This window comes from Pseudorca crassidens, chromosome 8 (assembly GCF_039906515.1).
Source record: "Pseudorca crassidens isolate mPseCra1 chromosome 8, mPseCra1.hap1, whole genome shotgun sequence".
Taxonomy (NCBI): domain Eukaryota; kingdom Metazoa; phylum Chordata; class Mammalia; order Artiodactyla; family Delphinidae; genus Pseudorca; species Pseudorca crassidens.
The window spans coordinates 103,760,315-103,778,675 of record NC_090303.1 but is presented as its reverse complement, the minus strand read 5'-3'; the positions used below and the strand labels follow the sequence as shown (position 1 = coordinate 103,778,675).

At 40.9% G+C, this 18,361-nt stretch overlaps 1 protein-coding gene across 5 annotated transcripts in view; it reads right to left on the bottom strand.

Moving 5' to 3' along the window:
* The window catches only part of DPP6 (dipeptidyl peptidase like 6), a 1,023,012-nt gene that overhangs the window by 307,635 nt on the left and 697,016 nt on the right, over positions 1–18,361 (bottom strand). For all 5 annotated transcript variants that reach the window (XM_067747535.1, XM_067747534.1, XM_067747537.1 and 2 more), the window contains exon 4: positions 9,674–9,768. In XM_067747535.1, the coding sequence (XP_067603636.1) occupies positions 9,674–9,768 (95 nt within the window). The remainder of the gene's footprint in view (positions 1–9,673; positions 9,769–18,361) is intronic.

Here is an 18,361-nt window from a genome sequence, read left to right as displayed (position 1 = left end):
CGCTAAGAACAGTACTTGATGACTTGCTCTTTTTCCTGGGCCTTTAAGCCCCAGCCTTCCGAGCCCCTCCCAGTCAGGCTACACCAGGTCAAGACAACTCGCTACATGGTTTACCCACGAACTTTTGTTACTCCGCCTGTTCACGCTGCCAGGGTGCCATTTTCCACTTGTCTCTAGACTGCATTCGCCTTCCAGGGGCAGCTGGAACGCTCCCTCTTCACACCCTCAACTACTGTCGACACCAATACCCTTCTCTCCTTCCTCACCTTGTTCCCATCCCATACGGGACCTCAACTCAGAATATATTCCATTCATTTAGATCTTCTGACTTCCTTTAGATCTGGGCTGAAAGCTTCCCAGGAGTAAACATTGTGGTTTACAAATCCTGTATCCATCCACCCATCTCGTGGAGCCCAGGGCCTTGCTCAGAGAAGACTCTCTCTTAATGTCAAATGATGAGATGCAGGTGTGACAGGACAGTGGCATCAGGCCACCCCTCACCTAAAGAGAACAGCATGTTTGGGGCCAGAAAGATCAAGCTGCTACTTTATTTCTTTTCAGGTCTTTTAAAGACGTAAGTATAAGGTATGCTACTCATGTACTTTAAAAATTAAAAACATGGGGGAGGGAAGGATTGGGAGTTTGGGATTAGCAGATACAAACTAGTATATATAGGATGGATAAACAACAGGGTCCTACTGTGTAGCACAGGGAACTATACTCAACATCCTGTGATAAGCCATGATGGAAAAGAATACGAAAAAGAATACATATATGTGTAACTGAATCGCTTTGCTGTACAGCAGAAACTGACACAACATTGTAAATCAACTATATTTTAATAAAAATTTTTTTAAAATAGAAAAAAGAAAATAATCATTTGAAAATGATTTGTCCTACTTACAATTTAAAAAATTAAAAGCAATAGCCTATGAAATGAAAATGAGAACTAAAATAAGTCAAAGATACTTTTGGTTTTTGTCCTATCTTGTTATATGAGAAGCAGACAAAGAAAGGGGAGAAAGAGAGGGGAAAAGAGTAAAAGAAAAAAATCAGGAATAAAATGAAAGCGATCATCTGAGACACCAGAGGAAAACAGAAAAACACAGAGGGACAAAGAGGATGGGCAGAACCATGTAGACACAGAAACGAATACAGAATACAGAGAGACAGTCTGTACCAAAGCTTCCTACAACATTCTTGCAAAAGACGTTGACTTTTTAGGCCACCCTTTTGTTCCTGGACTAAGGGGGTTTGAAACCCTGAGGCCAGTCTGGTCAGAGGTCAGTGCTTGTGGTCAACTATGGGGACAGGCCAGCTGCTCCCTGCCCCACCCGCCAGATTTGGATCTGTGAGAGAATTAGGTCTCGCTGCTGCCAGATCTTCCAGTTTTTCAAGAGAAGCCAGAAATCTGGATGTTGAGTTTGTGAAAAACTACTCTGTGGCCCAAATAAGACATTTCAATGGGCACCATTGGTGCCAGTGTTTACCCTCTGAATTATGGACACACACAAGGCTATTCCTCCTTCCTCGCTCTAACCTGGGTGCCAAGTGCAGTCAGCCTGGGGTGGAAATGCTCGCTGGGCACGGCTGGCGCCACCACAGATGCTGTTCTAGCTGTGGGTCTGGCAGCATTCTTCTGGGGAAGAATATGGTTGAGATTAGAAGCACATCTTCCAGAGGGCCTCTGTTGTTTCTCTCCTGGATTCTGGAATGGCTCTAATCATACTAGTAATTATGTCTCTCCCTGTGAGGAGTCAGAATTCATTAATTTTTAGAGAGTGAGATAAAATTCAAATTCCACAGGCTAATGATTGTATAAAATCAGAGAGAGAAATTAGAGAAACAAAAAGGCTAAATGTTAATCTAGTAATTTAAATAAGTAATTAAAACAAGTGGATTAGTAATTAAACAAGTAAAGACATAAAAAGTGAGAAAACCTGACATAAGCATAATGACAGGATGCGTTTTTTTTAATTTACTTGTTTTCTCTTCCAAGTGTTTCTAGGAACCATCTACAGCTCTTACATATTCATCAATGGAAGAAGTCTAATGTCTTTGAAATGTAAGGCTGAATTTTTAAAAATCTGATTAAAATTACTGAGTAAACAGCATTGAAACAGTAATTATGGAAATCATCACACTGGAAAATAATACACAAAATGTCACCACCTAACATGACAAGCTACTGTCAGAGTTCATTGTTCACTTCCCAGCTTTTTCAATGGACATAGCTGATGTTTACAGCTGTTAACTGAAGTGTATTAATATTGTATTCTTCTGTGTCTATTTAGTATAACAGCATAAATATTTTTCATATTACTTTATAGCCTTCATAACTATTATTTTAATGGCTACATCATATTTTATTTATTTTTATTTACTTATTTCTTCAGTTTCAGGTACTTTTCACTGTTTTTAAAAACTTTCTAGATAATTTACTTATGAAAAATTCCCTGGAATGAGTCAAAAGACATAAATATTCTTATTAATCTTGAATATATTGCCAAGTTGCTTTCCCAAACACCTGGAACAATTTAAATAATACAGTGAATGACTGTATCCATTGTACCACTCCTTGCTACCGCTGGTATTATCAGTAAAGAGGGTGTAAAAAGGATGAACATCACAGGTAACACAGTGGGCTATACTGAATGGTCCTGCTGGGTCAACAGCTCGTGAAGTGCAGGTCAAGCCACTGTTGTCTGTGGACCGTCTTGGCTTCCTCATCAAAGAAAAGAAGGGTTTGAATCACATAATCTGCAAAGACTATTTCAGCTTTAAAAACTTGAATCTCAAGCAAAGGCTAACACTTCATCCTCCAGAGAATTTTTGGTGTATTATGTTTTAGACGGATTGGAGAGATAACAGTAAGTTTCTGTATGAATTACAGCCCCTGAGAAATCAATGTCATTAAGTCCACTGTAAATGCACTTCTGGGGGCAGGGGGGGAGAGGGAGAGGGGGAGGAAGGGGAGAGGGAGAGGGAGAGGGGGAGAGAGGGAGGGAGGGGGAGGGAGGGAGAGAAAAGGAAGAAATCAGTGGGGTGGTGTGGCAATTTCTTTTTTTTTTGGCACGCGGGCCTCTCACTGCTGCGGCTTTTCCTGCCGCGGAGCACAGGCTCCGGACGCACAGGCCCAGCAGCCACGGCTCACGGGCCCAGCCGCTCTGCGGCACGCGGGATCCTCCCGGATCGGGGCACGAACCTGTGTCCCCTGCATCGGCAGGCGGACTCCCAACCACTGCGCCGCCAGGGAAGCCCGGCAATTTCTTAAAATAAGACAGCAGTGAAGTTTGCCACATTGACCCTTCCTTTCACAAACAATTTCTCAACCGTGCAACGCTGTTTGAAAGCATTTTTCCCACAGTAGAAGTTCTTTCAAAATTGGAGTCAATCCTCTCAAATCCTGCAGCTGCTTTATCAACTAAGTTCATGAAATATTCTAAATCCTTTGTTGTCATTTCAATAATCTTCACAGCATCTTCACCAGGAATAGATTCCATCTCAAGAAACCACTTTCTTTGCTCATCAATAAGAAGCAACTCCTTATCTGCTCAAGTTTTATCACGAGATTGCAGCATTTTAGTCAACGTCTTCAGGTTCTACTTCTGATTCTAGTTCTCTTGCTGTTTCCACCACATCTGCAGTTACTTCCCCCACCGAAGTCCTAAATCCCTCAAAGTCACCCATGAGGGCTGGAATCAACTTCTTCCAAACTGCTGGTAATGTTGAGATGTTGACCTCTTCCCACGAACCATGAATAGTCTTAATGGCATCTAGAATGGTGAGTCCTTTCCAGAAGGTCTTCAAGTGACTTTGCCCAGATCCATCAGAGGAATCACTATCTCTGGCAGCTACAGCCTTACGAAATGTATTTTCTTAAATAATAAGACTTGAAAGTCAGAATTACTCCTTGATCCATGAGCTGCAGAATAGATGTGTTCACAAGCATGAAAACAACATTAATCTCATTGTACATCTCCATCAGAGCTCTTGGGTGACCAGGTGCACTGCCAATGAGCAGCAGTATTTAAAGGGAATCTTCTTTTCTGAGCAGTAGGTGTCAACAGTGGATTTAAAATATTCAGTAAACCATGTTGTAAACAGATGTGCTGTCATCCAGGCTTTGTTGTTCCATTTATAGAGCACAGGCAGAGAAGACTTAGCATAATTCTTAAGGACCCTAGGATTTTTGGAATGGTAAATGAGCATTGGCTTCAGCTTAAAGTCACCAGCCGCATTAGCCCCTAACAAGAGAGTCAGCCTGTCCTTTGAAGCTTTGAAGCCAGGCATTGTCTTCTCCTCTCCAGCTATGAAAGTCCTAGACGGCATCTTCTTCCAACATAAGGCTGTTTCATCTGCATTGAAAATCTGTTGTTCAGTGCAGCCACCTTCATTCATTATCTTAGCTAGACCTGCTGGATGACCTACCGCTTCTACATCAGCACTTGCTGCTTCGTCTTGCACTTTCATATCATGGAGATGGCTTCTTTCTTCAAACCTCAGGAAACATCGTCTGCTAGCTTCAAGGTGTTTTTCTGTAGCTTCACCATCTCTCTCAGCCTTTATAGACTTGAAGAGAGTTAGGGCTTTGCTCTGGATTAGGCTTTGACTTCAGGCCATGTTGTGGCTGGTTTGATGTTCTATCTACAAGTTCTAACTACAAGTTTCTCCACGCCAGCAATAAGGTTGTTTCACTTTCTTATCATTCGCGCGTTCACTGTAGGAGCACTTTTAATTTCCTTCAAGAACATCTCCTTTCCATTCACAACTTGGCTAACTGATTGGAGCAAGAGGCCTAGCTTTCAGCCTGTCAGCTTTCCACACACCTTCCTCACTCAGCTTCAGCATTTCCAGATTTTGATTTGAAGTGAGAAACATGCGAATCTTCCTTTCACTTGAACACTTAGAGGAACTTGTAGGGTTATTACTTGCCCTAATTTCAATATTGTTGTGTCTCAGGAGACAGAGAGGCCTGAGGAGAGGGAGAGAGACAGGGGCACGGCCAGCTGGTGGAGCAGTCAGAACACACACAACATTTTCAATTAAGTTCTCCGTCTTGTATGGATGTGCTCCATGGTGCCCCCAAATAATTGCAATAGTAACATTAAAAATCACTGATTACAGTTCCCATAACAAATATAATAGTCATGAAAAAGTTTGAAATATTGTGAGAATTGCCAAAATGTGACACAGAGACACACACTGAACAAATGCTGTTGGAAAAACGGCGCCAAAAGACTTGTTTGACGTAGGGTTGCCACAAACCTTCAATATGCAAAACAACGCAGCATCTGCAAAGCTCAATAAAATGAGGTCTGCCTGTATGTAATCCACGTGAAAGTTAGTTTAGGTTTTACTTTTAGAAATCGGAGAGAATGCCCCTGCTTCACCCTGGGAGGCGGCCCAGACACACCTCCTGCAGGGAAGGAGCTCGAAGTCAAGGGAGGCCCGTTCCCCCTCCCTGCTGCTGACCGGGTCACCCTGTGTGCCTGAGCCCTGAGCTGCCCGGGTCCTCCAGTCCACCTGACCATCCTGAGTCACACTGACTTGCACCCACATTCTACATCTGTCCTCTCATGTCATCCAGACAACGCTCCTGAGGGGAAGGACGGGGTACACAGAGCTTGCACAGCTGCCTGAGGACCTGTCACTGTGGAGCAGAGAGCAGTGCTGGCAGGGAGGAGCGGGGTCAGGGACCACCTCAAACCTCTCACCACACTGACGCTCAGGGAAGCCGCTCACCTCGGTTTTGTGTCTTTTATATCCATTCATAGAATACACAGTTACAGAGCACCCACTATGCACAGGTCACAGTGCCAAGCACCGTGGAAGAGACAAAATTAATTCAGCTAGAACCTGCCTCCAGTGAGCCTGACTACTGAGCAGGCAGCAGATGTCCGAGCTCATGCAGCCAATGAGCCTGACTACTGAGCAGGCAGCAGATGTCCGAGCTCATGCAGAGACGACGTGCTTGTGATCTCCTTCCCTGCAGAAATCTAACGGAGCACCTCAAAAATCTGTGGAGACGTGGATGGACCTCGAGACTGTCATACAGAGTGAAGTACATCACAAAGAGATAAACAAATGTCATATGCTAACGCGTATGTGTGGAATCTACAAAAGTGGTACAGACGAACCTATCTGCAAAGCAGAAACAGAGGCAAACAAGTAGAGAACAGACGTATGGACACCAAAGGGGGAGGGGGGAGGGGATGAATTGGGAGATTGGGATTGACACATACACACTATTGATACTATGTATAAATAGATAACTAGTGAGAGCCTGCTGTGGAGCACAGGGAACTCTACTCCATGCTCTGTGGTGACCTAGATGTGAGGGAAATCCAGAAGGGAGGGGATTATGTGTATATGTATGGCTGGTTCACTTTGCTCTACAGCAGAAACTAGCACAGCACTGTGAAGCAACTATACCCCAATAAATAAAAACTAAAAAACAAAAACACTCTGGGAGGATCCTGCAAAAAAAAAAACAAAACAAAAAAAACACAGAAGTTGGAAAAGGGACCAGGATATTTTGATAAATCCTTCCTAAAATCAATTATTATGTCACATCAAATATGAGATGCTACCAAATAATAAGGATCTGAGAATATCTCACCATCAAAAAATTAATATAAAAAACAAAGGAATGCAAATAACAGTGTGAACCAGGATGGAATTGCCTTAGAAGGTTAAATGTCTATGTGAACTCACAATTTAAAGTGTTTCTGGTATTCTGAAATATTTCATGATCTGATTTCTACCATTTGGAGCTGTGAGAAGGGATGACTGAATTCCTTTCGGTCAAAGGAAGCTGTTTGGGGGGGCAGGTGAGAACCCTCCAGGTGAGCCCAGCATAGCACAAGCTCTCATTTGCATAATTATCAATGATGTACAAAGCCCTTGTGCTGGATTGCCTAGTGTTTGCATTCATTTGCCTCCCCTTCCATTGATCCATCCCGGGAAAGAGCCAGTCACGGAAGCCAAGGAGCCAGGGGGATGCTCAAGGCCAGCAGGCTGGAGGACCCTTGTGTGACCTTGTGTGTGACGGTCCTTCTCAGTGGCTGGGGAAAGAGAACGAGGTCAGAGGTCAGATTGTAGGTTACTATTTTAAACTTCTGCTGACCTGGGCATTCACTGCTTCATGTTCACGTCTCCACTAGTTTCAGGTTGTTTTAAGATCAACCTAAAGGGCTTCCCTGGTGGCGCAGTGGTTGAGAGTCCGCCTGCCGATGCAAGGGACACGGGTTCGTGCCCCAGTCCGGGAAGATCCCACATGCCGTGGAGCGGCTGGGCCCGTGAGCCATGGCCGCTGAGCCTGCGCGTCCGGAGCCTGTGCTCCACAACGGGAGAGAGGCCACAACAGTGAGAGGCCCGCGTACCGCAAAAAAAAAAAAAAAAAAAAATCAACCTAAAGATTACAGGTGGCCTCACAGGTAGCACAGCCTCTTCCTCAGCTTACTTTTATCATTTAAACAATCTCAAAGCTTCCAGGTTTCAAATAAGGAGAGACCACCTAGGGAACCAGCATCGGAAAGGCAGGCGGGCAGAACCGGGCAAGAGCCACTGCCCTGTGTGCCCGCTCTCTCCAGCCCACTCATCCTCCCGGGAGCAGAGGGTCCGCCGACTGTGATCCCTTCCGAACATCATGCTTCCCCTTCTTAATACTTGCTCATGAAAATACAGAGAGCTGGATCATTCCATCAGCTTTAACTTGCAGATGGAGTAACTGAAGCACAAGTTTAACTGGCTCAAGAGAACTTAAATCCAGAGCTTCTGTGTTCTAAATGATGATGCAGACACTCAATGACTTTTCCTCTCTTTCCTTCGTCTGAGGTCTGTTTACAGGAGCCTTTACGTGTAGCTTTGAGCCAAGAATAAACTGGCATGATCACGAACAGTGTCAATCAGGCTGTACACATTTGGTTCTCAACAAATGTTTCTGAGGTGAGTGAATAAATGACATTTTAAGAAGGAATTTCATCATACAGAATAAACCTTCCAGTTTTCAAGATGAGCTCTTCCTTTTTTCTTTACCTAAGGAGGTTTCTGAAGTCACCTTATTACTTGGCTAAAACAACTTCAGTTAAAATACACGATCTGTCACAAGTTATTGATTGGAGAAAGAGAAGGCTGTTCCTAGTCTTGTATTTCCTTACTAAGTGCAGCTGTACCAACAGTACCCTACTTTCAGCAAACTGACATCCTTATGGGAAATATCGATAACATCCTGGCATTAACATGTACTTACCCTCAGCAATGGTCTGATCATTTTCTCCTTTCAATTAATATGAGAAAACTATTTCTGCAACTTCAGTATTTTTGAGTTGAATCAGCTTTTCTTACAGGAGCCGTTCTACCAAAGATGATTTTTTAATGCAAAAATGCAGGCACATTCATTCTTTCCAGGTCGGGTCCTACTTTGCAGACTACTACTGAATTCAATACCTGTTGCTTTGGGAATTACACCATCATACAACCTTGCTAGCCCTCTCTTACGCCAGCAAACAGTCTCTGTAAAGGGCAGGATCCAGCCCATACTAAACCTCAATAAAATGTTTATTCTTAAAGAAAAAGGTATCGCTACACCAAAAAGAAAGGAAGAGTATTTAAACAGCAGTGTCATGTTCTTGAGAAGGTAGGGCAGCATTTGTGTGGGACAGGGGATAGGGCAACGCAAAGATGGAATCATCCTTTCATCCCTTGTTGTCCCTGGGACAAGGCTCCGGGGACCTGCCTGAACGCTCACCCAAGGACTCCGGAAAGCTCACGCACTACACTGGGCTCGGGATCCTTATTTGTGAAACCAGGCAGCTAATTTTTTCTATCGTCTCTGATCCCCAGATCACAGGATTCTAGGATTCCTACGTTTCTGATTCTCATCAGAGGCTTCTTATGATGGTTCTGATTGAGAATTCGTGGCCTGTTTTAATTCTTGCTTTTAACACAGACTTGGCCTTAGTTTCTTCCTTTGATTTCCTCCATGTACTGGACAAGAAAATGATCAACTCCCTAAAGCTGAAGATTTATTCCTTCTAAAAATAAGCATGAACATATATGAAAAAAACAGTTAATTCTCTTTAAATCGATTTCTGGTACATAACTTCAGTCAATTCTTTAATAAATATCATTAACTGTTACATGGACTCCAAATCTTAACGCCATTACCTTTGGGGAAACAGGTTTTCCCAGACGATGAAGCAGTGGCATTCATATCGACTCAGTACTTGTTCTAAAGCATAAACATCACTTAATGTCATTAGAGCGAGTATAGTCAGTGCCTAAATTAATATTCTCTGTGCACTTTAAGATGCATTTTTAAAAAATATGAGATCGTGCAAGCAGTCCTGAAGTATTCTCTGAATTACTACAATTGTTCTGTAAATGTGCAAATGCCTTAGGACTTATCTTTGAATTATATATGATATGCAACACTTGTTTCCAACACCTGCAGAGAAATTTCCCGTATACTCAGAGAAATGGTGATTTCATCTTATTAAATTAGTGTGGTTTCAATTTCACATTATCTGTAGCTGCTCAGCCTGTAGTATTACAAGTTTATTGCTTCTGCTTGGCTATATGAAAAGTTGAAACCTAAAGTCATTTTCTGCTTTATTGACTTGAAGGCGGGAAAACTGAAATTATCCTTGTCATTAAAGAGAGTACTTACAATTTTTTTGCCTTCTATTAACACCGTAGAAGTATTTGTTTCAACATTCTGCAGTATCACACTTCCTTTCTGCTCTCTGTAGATGAATTCTTTATCTACAAGAGAGGAAATAAAACAGAAACATGAAACATCAAGGAACTTACTAGCTTTTGATGGACACAGGTAAATGAACTGACTAGTTCCAACAAAAGTATATCCTGCATTTCATCAAAGGGTCCTTTAAATATGGTGAAATGGGTCCTTTAAATATGCTCCTCTCCATATAACTGCTTGTGAAGCTTCTCTCTGAATCATTTCTCATAGTCTGCACACTGACATAAAAAGCACAAGCATATACACACATAAAATCTTTAGAACATTCTAGACTTTTCTTGGGTAGGACACATAGAGTGGACACAACAGAGCAGATTAAGAAACCCGCTACCATAAGGGGCGGAGATAGTTGGTACTAAGGGGACTGATTTCCTATATTGGAAACTTTGGGGTGAAATCTGTATACGTCCACATGCATACCATATCCTGCAAAATTATTTTCATTTGGTCCACAGCTTCCTTTGCTATTCCTGGAGGAATTGGCAGTTTCACTGTCATGAATATCTTTGGCTCTATACATTGTATCCTCAGTGACACTTGTCCTTTGTAACTCAACAGAGATTTCAAATATCCCCTTAGAAAATTAATGGAGCAATCCCCCTAAATAGTATGCATGTAGGGGTATATATGTAGGCATGTAGGGGTGTGTGTGTGTGTGTGTGTGTGTGTGTGTGTGTGTAGTGTGTGTACACATACTACAAATGAAAGAGTAAACTTTCTGAAAGGATTGCAAGTGGAGAGACAGGGCACACAATTGGAAGAAGAAATGATAAACTGGGAGATTGGGATTGACAAATACACACTGCTACATATACAATAGATAACTAACAAGGACCTACTGTATAGCACAGGGAACTCTGCTCAATACTCTGTAATGACCTACATGGGAAAAAAACCTAAAAAAGAGTGGATATATGTATAACTGATTCACTTTGCTGTACATCTTAAACTAACACAACATTGTAAAGCAACTGTACTCCAATAAAAAATTTTTAAAAAGAAAATAATACTATCTTTCTGAGTGAAGGGGATGACACTGAGCCAGTCTGAAGGTAAAGAAATTTCACACGATAATCAGTTGATGAATGAAAAACACTGTGCAGACTGGATTAATTCCAATGGTATTATCATTTCTACGCTTTTTAAATTCTACTCCACAGAATTACATTCTTTTCTTTCTTATTCCTTTATTCTACTTGCTTTGCCTTTAATATTCTCTTCCTTTTTGTAGTCTGTTAAGATGGAAGTTTAGATCTTTGGTTTGATTTTCCATCCTTTTAATAAGACTATTAAAGCTAAAAATTCTCCTCTATGCATGGTATTAGCTACATCTCACAAATTTTGATATGCTGAATTCAGTATTATTCAGTTCAAATTATTTCTAATTTTTCCTGAAAAGTCTGCTTGGTCCAATGATTATTTAGAAACATGTTTAATTTTCAAATATGTAAAGTTATTCTGGTCCTCTTATTTTTATAGATTTTTAATTTAAATTCACTGGATCAAAGAATATTCTGTACATGATTTTAGTCTTTTAAAACTCATTAAGACATTTTTGTGGCCCCAAATATGGTCTATCCTGGTAAACGTACCATATTCACATTTAATGAAATTATTGATATGGCTGAGTTTGGTCTATAACTTTTTTCACGGGGCTTTGTTTTCTACTTTTCTCCTCTACTTCTTGTTTCCCTCTTTCTTGTTTCCTGACTTTCATTTTATTTTGTGAACATTTTTTACGGTTTTAATTTCCCTATTTTTAGCTGTATTTCTTTGCCTTTTTTTAGTGGTTGTCCTAGGGATTATACTATGTACTCAACTTTTCAGCATCTACAAAGAGTTAATAATGTATCACTTCTCATGAAATATAGAAATCTGTCCAGTTTTCAGGTCCACATCCAGTCCCATGCTGTGATAACTGTTATGTGTATTACATCGACATACATTATACATTCCACAAGACAATGTTATAATTATTGTTTATAACAATAGTATGGTTTATAAAGAAATTAAGAAGAAAAAGTAAAAAAAGAAAAATTTGTTCTTTGCATTTACCCACTATTTACCATTACTGATGCTTTTTGTTCTTTATCGAAAATATGAGTTTCCATCAGATATCATTCATTTTCCTACTTCACAAAGAACTTTCTTTAGGATTTCTGACTATATGACTCTGCTGGCAACCAATTCTTTTAACTTTGTTTCATCTGAAAGTCTTTTCCTTTAACCTTCATTTTTTTTTTTTTTTTTTTTTTTGCAGTACGCGGGCCTCTCACTACTGTGGCCCCTCCCGCTGCGGAGCACAGGCTCTGGACGCGCAGGCTCAGCGGCCATGGCTCACGGGCCCAGCTGCTCCGCGGCATGTGGGATCTTCCCGGACCGGGGCACGAACCCGTGTCCCCTGCATCGGCAGGCAGACTCTCAACCACTGCGCCACCAGGGAAGCCCCTCATCCTTCTTCTTGAAGGCTCTCCCACGCTCCCGGTGGCCCTGCCCCGGGTTGGATGGCTGTCACCTTCACCCTGGACTACTCCAGGGCCTCCCAGTGGGACCCTCTGTCCCTTTCTCTATTGGGACAAGGCCACACTTCTTTTTCAAAACTTTTTTTCTGGCTCCTTGGCAGAGACTACTTTGGCCGAACTCCTTAGTCTGACATTCGAAGCCCTTCGTCTTCTGGCCTGTCTTCTCTTCCCATCTTAATTTCCCACCATCCCCCACTAACTAAGCATCCTAACAAGTCCTGCCTTCCAAGTCTCTCTGATGCCTGTGCCGCTGCCTTGGCTGCGGTGCCCTTCTCCCGCCCCCGCCAGGCACAATCTTCCTGGGCTCGGCGTGAAGGTCTCTCCTCCGGGCAGTTTTTCATGCCTCTGCCAGGCAGAATCCATCTCTCTGCTGACCCCTGACGTGTCATTCACCTTGTTTTATGCCCATCACAGCACGTTGCTTATTTGCTACTACAGCTCTCTCCCTCTAGAGTCATGATTCTCACGGGAAGAGGCCACACCTGTTTGGTTTCCTAACTCTTAGCATAATAACTGATATGAAAGTTGGTGCTAAAAAATATGTGAAGCATTTAACACATGCATCCTATCACAAGTCTGAGTCACCAAATATCCAACCTACTTGTGGAACAGCAGGCAGAACTCCTTGTAGAAGAGGGAGTGCTCTGGGCCAAAGTAAAAGGAAGGAGAGATGGACCTGGTGGTTTTCTCAAATTACACCTTTTGTGTCTCTTTGTGAGATTCTGTTACAGCTACTTTACTCCTGTCACTGCAGGGCAAAAGGATGTTACAAAAGGAGTGCATCTGAATGCTGTGAGGATAGGAAGGTAAAATTGAAAAGCCATGCTCAACGGGGAGGTCCTTAGGAAAAGACTTCCCAAAGAAAATCTGGCACAGGACCACCCACTGGCTTGTTATTCTTCGTGTGCCAACTATCCAGTGCTTTGCATTTAAAATACATCATTAATTTAATAGTTCTGTGTACTTTAGCAATTCTTCAAAGCTAAAAAGTTAAAGAAATAGAGTAAGTTGCACTGGTAACTAGCACAATTATTTAAAAACTGGTAAAGCATCAAGAAAATTTCCCTTCTTTCCTATACAAACCGTATCACTGGGTAACCAAATTATAGATAAGGGGAAGTTTCATTTTATTTTGTTTCTCTAAATTGTGATATAAAAATATACAGCAATGCAACAAATTATTTTATGTACTCTTCCAAAAATAAGATAAAATTCCAGTCATTTCCTCTGAGTCATTCCTCTGATATTAGCTATAAAGATAGCTAATATCATATATTAGCTATGTTTATGTTTTGCTTACTTTTGCTTAACAACAATGTATTATTAGCAACTTTCAAAAGCCTTACCCAAGGTGAAAACTTTAAAAATGTATGGCATTTTATGGTACAATAGATTTCTTAAAAACTGAGATAATTTAGTTCTCATTGTCAAGTATAATTTGTATATGCTCGTTGGTTTTGAGGAGCATATTAATCCTTGATTATACAAATATCACAAAGAATTAATGCACAGAAATAGATTTTAATTACTGAAACAAATAGTGCACATAATAAATGGAGATTTGATTTTTCTCATGATTATCTTCTTTTTTCTTTTCTTTTTTTTCTTTTTCTTTTTTTGCAGTACGCGGGCCTCTCACTGTTGTGACCTCTCCCGTTGCGGAGCACAGGCTCCGGACGCGCAGGCTCAGCGGCCACGGCTCACGGGCTTAGCCGCTCCGGGGCATGTGGGATCTTCCTGCCCCGGTGTCCCCCGTATCGGCAGGCGGACTCTCAACCACTGCGCCACCAGGGAAGCCCCATGATTATCTTCTTTTAATTTTAAACAATGCTGATAGAAACACCGTTCTTTCCATTTATTTTTTTTTCCTCAGATATAATTTATTTCTATTTATGTACATTCTAATAACACGTAGCATATATTTCCTAAAAATTATATAAGCATATATTTCCTACACAGTCAATATCCATATGATGGTCATAAAATATAAATCCCTAACAGCCACGCTGTAGTCTAGAAATACCATTTCCCACCAAAGGAAAGCAGGACTCCTTCTGTAGACAGCTGATTCCAGGTCTGGGACAGGAGCTATCCTAGAGACCAGCAAAGCTATCAAATTCTATTACCATGTCAAAATGATTCAGAAACCAACCTGAAAAGGCTCCCACCAGCCAAGGACCAGCCATTTAGGGCTTTAATAAGAATAACTGGAACGGACTGAAGCTCTTTAATTACGTATAAGTTCATGAATTTAGAATGATACTTCAAAAAGAAACAACTAATTCAATTGATCATTATTAGAGGATACTTATAAATCAACATATTATTTAAAAACTGGTAAAGAAAAAGGAAAGCATCAAGAAAATTTCCCTTCTTTCCTATACAAACTGTATCACTGGGTAACCAAATTACAGATAAGGGGAAGTTTCATCTTATCGAAGTATTCCAGTTATCTAACGGAAAAGGTTGATGGAATTAGCATATCACCATTTTGCAGCTCCTAATGAGTTAAGGTGCCAATCAGCCGGGGCTGCTACACCACAGAAGGAGAGCAATCAGCATGAACTGCCTCCTTAAGGAAGAATATAGCACTACTGATGAAGTGCTAGCACAACCAAAGCCAAAACCCTCAAACCCAGTCAGGCTACTAGACCAACTAGAACTTGCAGGAAACAGAGGACGGAGGACCATTCACGCCATAAAGAATCAAGTAGGAGACTCTGAGAAACTACAGGGAAAATGGCCTGGCTTCTTCAAATAAACAATGACATTTATATGACAATTAGAAATTTAAACACAAATAAGATAATTAATGGTATGAATAGGATTAATAGGATAATTAACGCTATTAAGGAACTAATAGCGTTTGGGGGTTATTTTTTCTTTTAGTGTGATATGGTGGTTATGCTTTTCTGTTTAACAAGATAACAAGTCCTTATCTTTTAGAGATGAACATAGTGAAACAAAGAGGATAAAACGATATGGTATCTGGGGTCTGCTTCTAAATAGCATGGGTGGAGGAGAAAAAGGTCAGCATATAGACACAATAAGATGGGCCAACAGGAAATAATGGTTGAAGTTGGGTTATGGACAAATAGGAGTTTACTTACTATTCTTTCTACTTTTGTTTAAGTTTAAAATTTTCTATAATAAAAAGTTAAAATTGATTTTAAAGTTCAAGTAGTTAAAAAAGATCATGCAGCTACAATGAGAATAAAGCTATGCTGGCTCATTTTTACATTTTATCCTTTGTTAGGCTTTTGCAGTAATTTGCACGTACTTGGGTTGCAGGCAGGTAGTGGTTGTGTTTTCATCGTATTTCTCCAGTAACCACTAGGTCATAAAATAAAAATTCTGAAATCTCTCCCTCCAAGGTCAGGAGCCAGGGGTGAAAATTTGCAGCAACCAATGACAGTCTTCAATCCAGATGTAGATACACTGCCTACAGCTAAGAGCGATTTTTCCTTTGGTTTGTAAATATTAAGCCTCGTATGGAGAGTTATAGGAAGAAACAACTATAATTAGAAACCTGATGTTATAATTAACACATTTCAGGAAATATAAGCCAAATGAAAATTTTAGGTGGACCATATTTATAATGTAGAACTGTGGTGCTAATATGTAGCCACTAGCCACATGTTCTTACTAATATTAAAAATTAATTAAAATTACATAACATTTAAAATTTAGTTCCTTCTTTGTACAAGGCACATTTTAAGCACTCAAAGCCACACGTGGCTAGTGGGTAGTGGTGTACTGGACGCAGCAGAGACAGAACATCTCCATCACTGCAGGAAGTTATTCTGAACAGCAATATTTTGAAGTTATAATAAGTGACAGCATTTTATTCCCAAAGAATGCCTTAGTTTACACCATAGTCTATCATCGATCTGGAAAAAAATCACTCTTCTCAAGCCATGGCTATCAAAGAGAAAATCAAAGGATGTCCTTGAAAGGTGGTCAGCAGACCTTCTGATACCTCTTGCCATTTATGTGCCTCCACTCTTATAGGCAATGAAGGCAACAGCTGTGGGAGAAAAAGATTTTTAAATAAAGTATTTCCAGATTATCCCAAATGTCACAACACCTTAAAAAAGAACATGAAGTTATATGGTAACCAGAGTCCCAGTAATCATCATCAGAATTAACGGATTAAAAATAGGAGTCAAGGGCTTCCCTGGTGGTGCAGTGGTTAAGAATCTGCCTGCCAATGTGGGGGACACAGGTTCGAGCCCTGGTCCGGGAAGATCCCACACGCCACAGAGCAACTAAGCCCGTGAGACACAACTACTGAGCCTGCTCTCTAGAGCCCGCGAGCCACAACTACCGAGCCCACGTGCCACAACTACTGAAGCCTATACGCCTAGAGCCTGGGCTCCACAACAAGAGAAGCCACCGCAATGAGAAGACAGCACACCTGCTGAAGAGTAGCCCCTGCTCTCTACAGCTAGAGAAAGCCCACGCGCAGCAACGAAGACCCAACGCAACCAAAAATAAAATAAATAAATTTACAAAAAAAAAAAGGAGTCAAGTGGAAAGAAAATGCCAAAGGTTTTTTTTCTGTTTTTTTAGGTTGGGTTGAAATTCGTGATTTTTTTTTTTTGAAAAAGTACCCACCATGATAACTATGGCCTTTTATTTGAAATTATAAGAACTACACACAATCCTCCAACATACCAGGGAAACATCAGTACAAATAGAGATGGTGAGAAAATGTAAAATAAATGATGTGCATTTTACTAAGAGTGGATAAGTAACTTATTTTCATGAGAATGTGCTTAGAAAAGGTAGGAGTTTCCAACTCCAAGGTAGGAGTTTCCAATGTGCTTAGAAAAGGTAGGTGGGTGTAAGAAGCAAAACTCAGAGAAAAGAGTCTAACCAGTGGACATTTCATTTATTCCCAAGAACATTTACAACGTGAGGGATACTCTTCTAGACACACCATGAATTAGCCATGTTCCCCGAATTAAGGACGGTTACAATTAAAATGGTCAGATGGCAATTACTGATGCTGGCTATCGAAAAGCTCCAAGTTAATCACAGCACTGTACTATAAGACATGATTCCAAGCAAATAAATAATTCTACTAATGTTATGAGAAAGTAGGATTTTCTGTATAAGAGAAAATAAATCCACATTTAAAATCATAAATTTCAGTAAAAGTTAAAATCCTGTAGTGTTATATATGGAATCTAAATAAAAGGTACTGATGAACCTAGTGGCAGGGCAGGAATAAAGACGCAGACGTAGAGAACGGAATTGAGGACACAGGGGAGAAGGGGAAGATGGGACGAAGTGAGAGAGTGGCATGGACATATATACACTCCCAAATGTAAAATGGATGGCTAGTGGGAAGCAGCTGCATAGCACAGGGAGATCAGCTCAGTGCTTTGTGACCACCTAGAGGGGTGGGATAGGGAGGGTGGGAGGGAGGCTCAAGAGGGAGGGGATATGGGGATATATGTATGCATATGGCTAATTCACTTTGTTGTACAACAGAAACTAACACAGCATTGTGAAGCAATTATACTCCAATAAAGATATATATAATATATATAGGCCCTGTAGTGTTAAATTTGTGTCAGAAATATCAATAGGAACACATTTGCTTATTTTTTAAAGTATGTATTTGCTAGTTTTGTCCATAGAAATATTAGATACATGATTTCCTAAACACTCAGATTTTGGTTCCTAAGTACCATTCTCACTAAAAAGAACAAGGAATATTTGAAGAAACAAGTATTTTTAGATCTGAGGCACAGGAAGTACAGTATGAACCTGGGACACCTTATTGGCCAGAAGGCAAAGAAGAGTTCAGTGAGTGATGGGTCTTGGCGCCCATTCTTGCCCCATCCTGTCTCAGCCTTCACATCTAACTCTGACTGGTCCTTCCTCTTGGCTCTGGGCTCAGACACAGGACTTGAACTGGTGGATGGAATATAAGCAAGCAGACACTTGACTTGCCCCCTCCTGGCTCTGCCATTGCCATGAGACAAACACAAACATCTCTCACCTCATCTTCTGGCACCAGGAGGAGAATCAAGTGTGAATCACAGCCGGGTTATCACGGTCA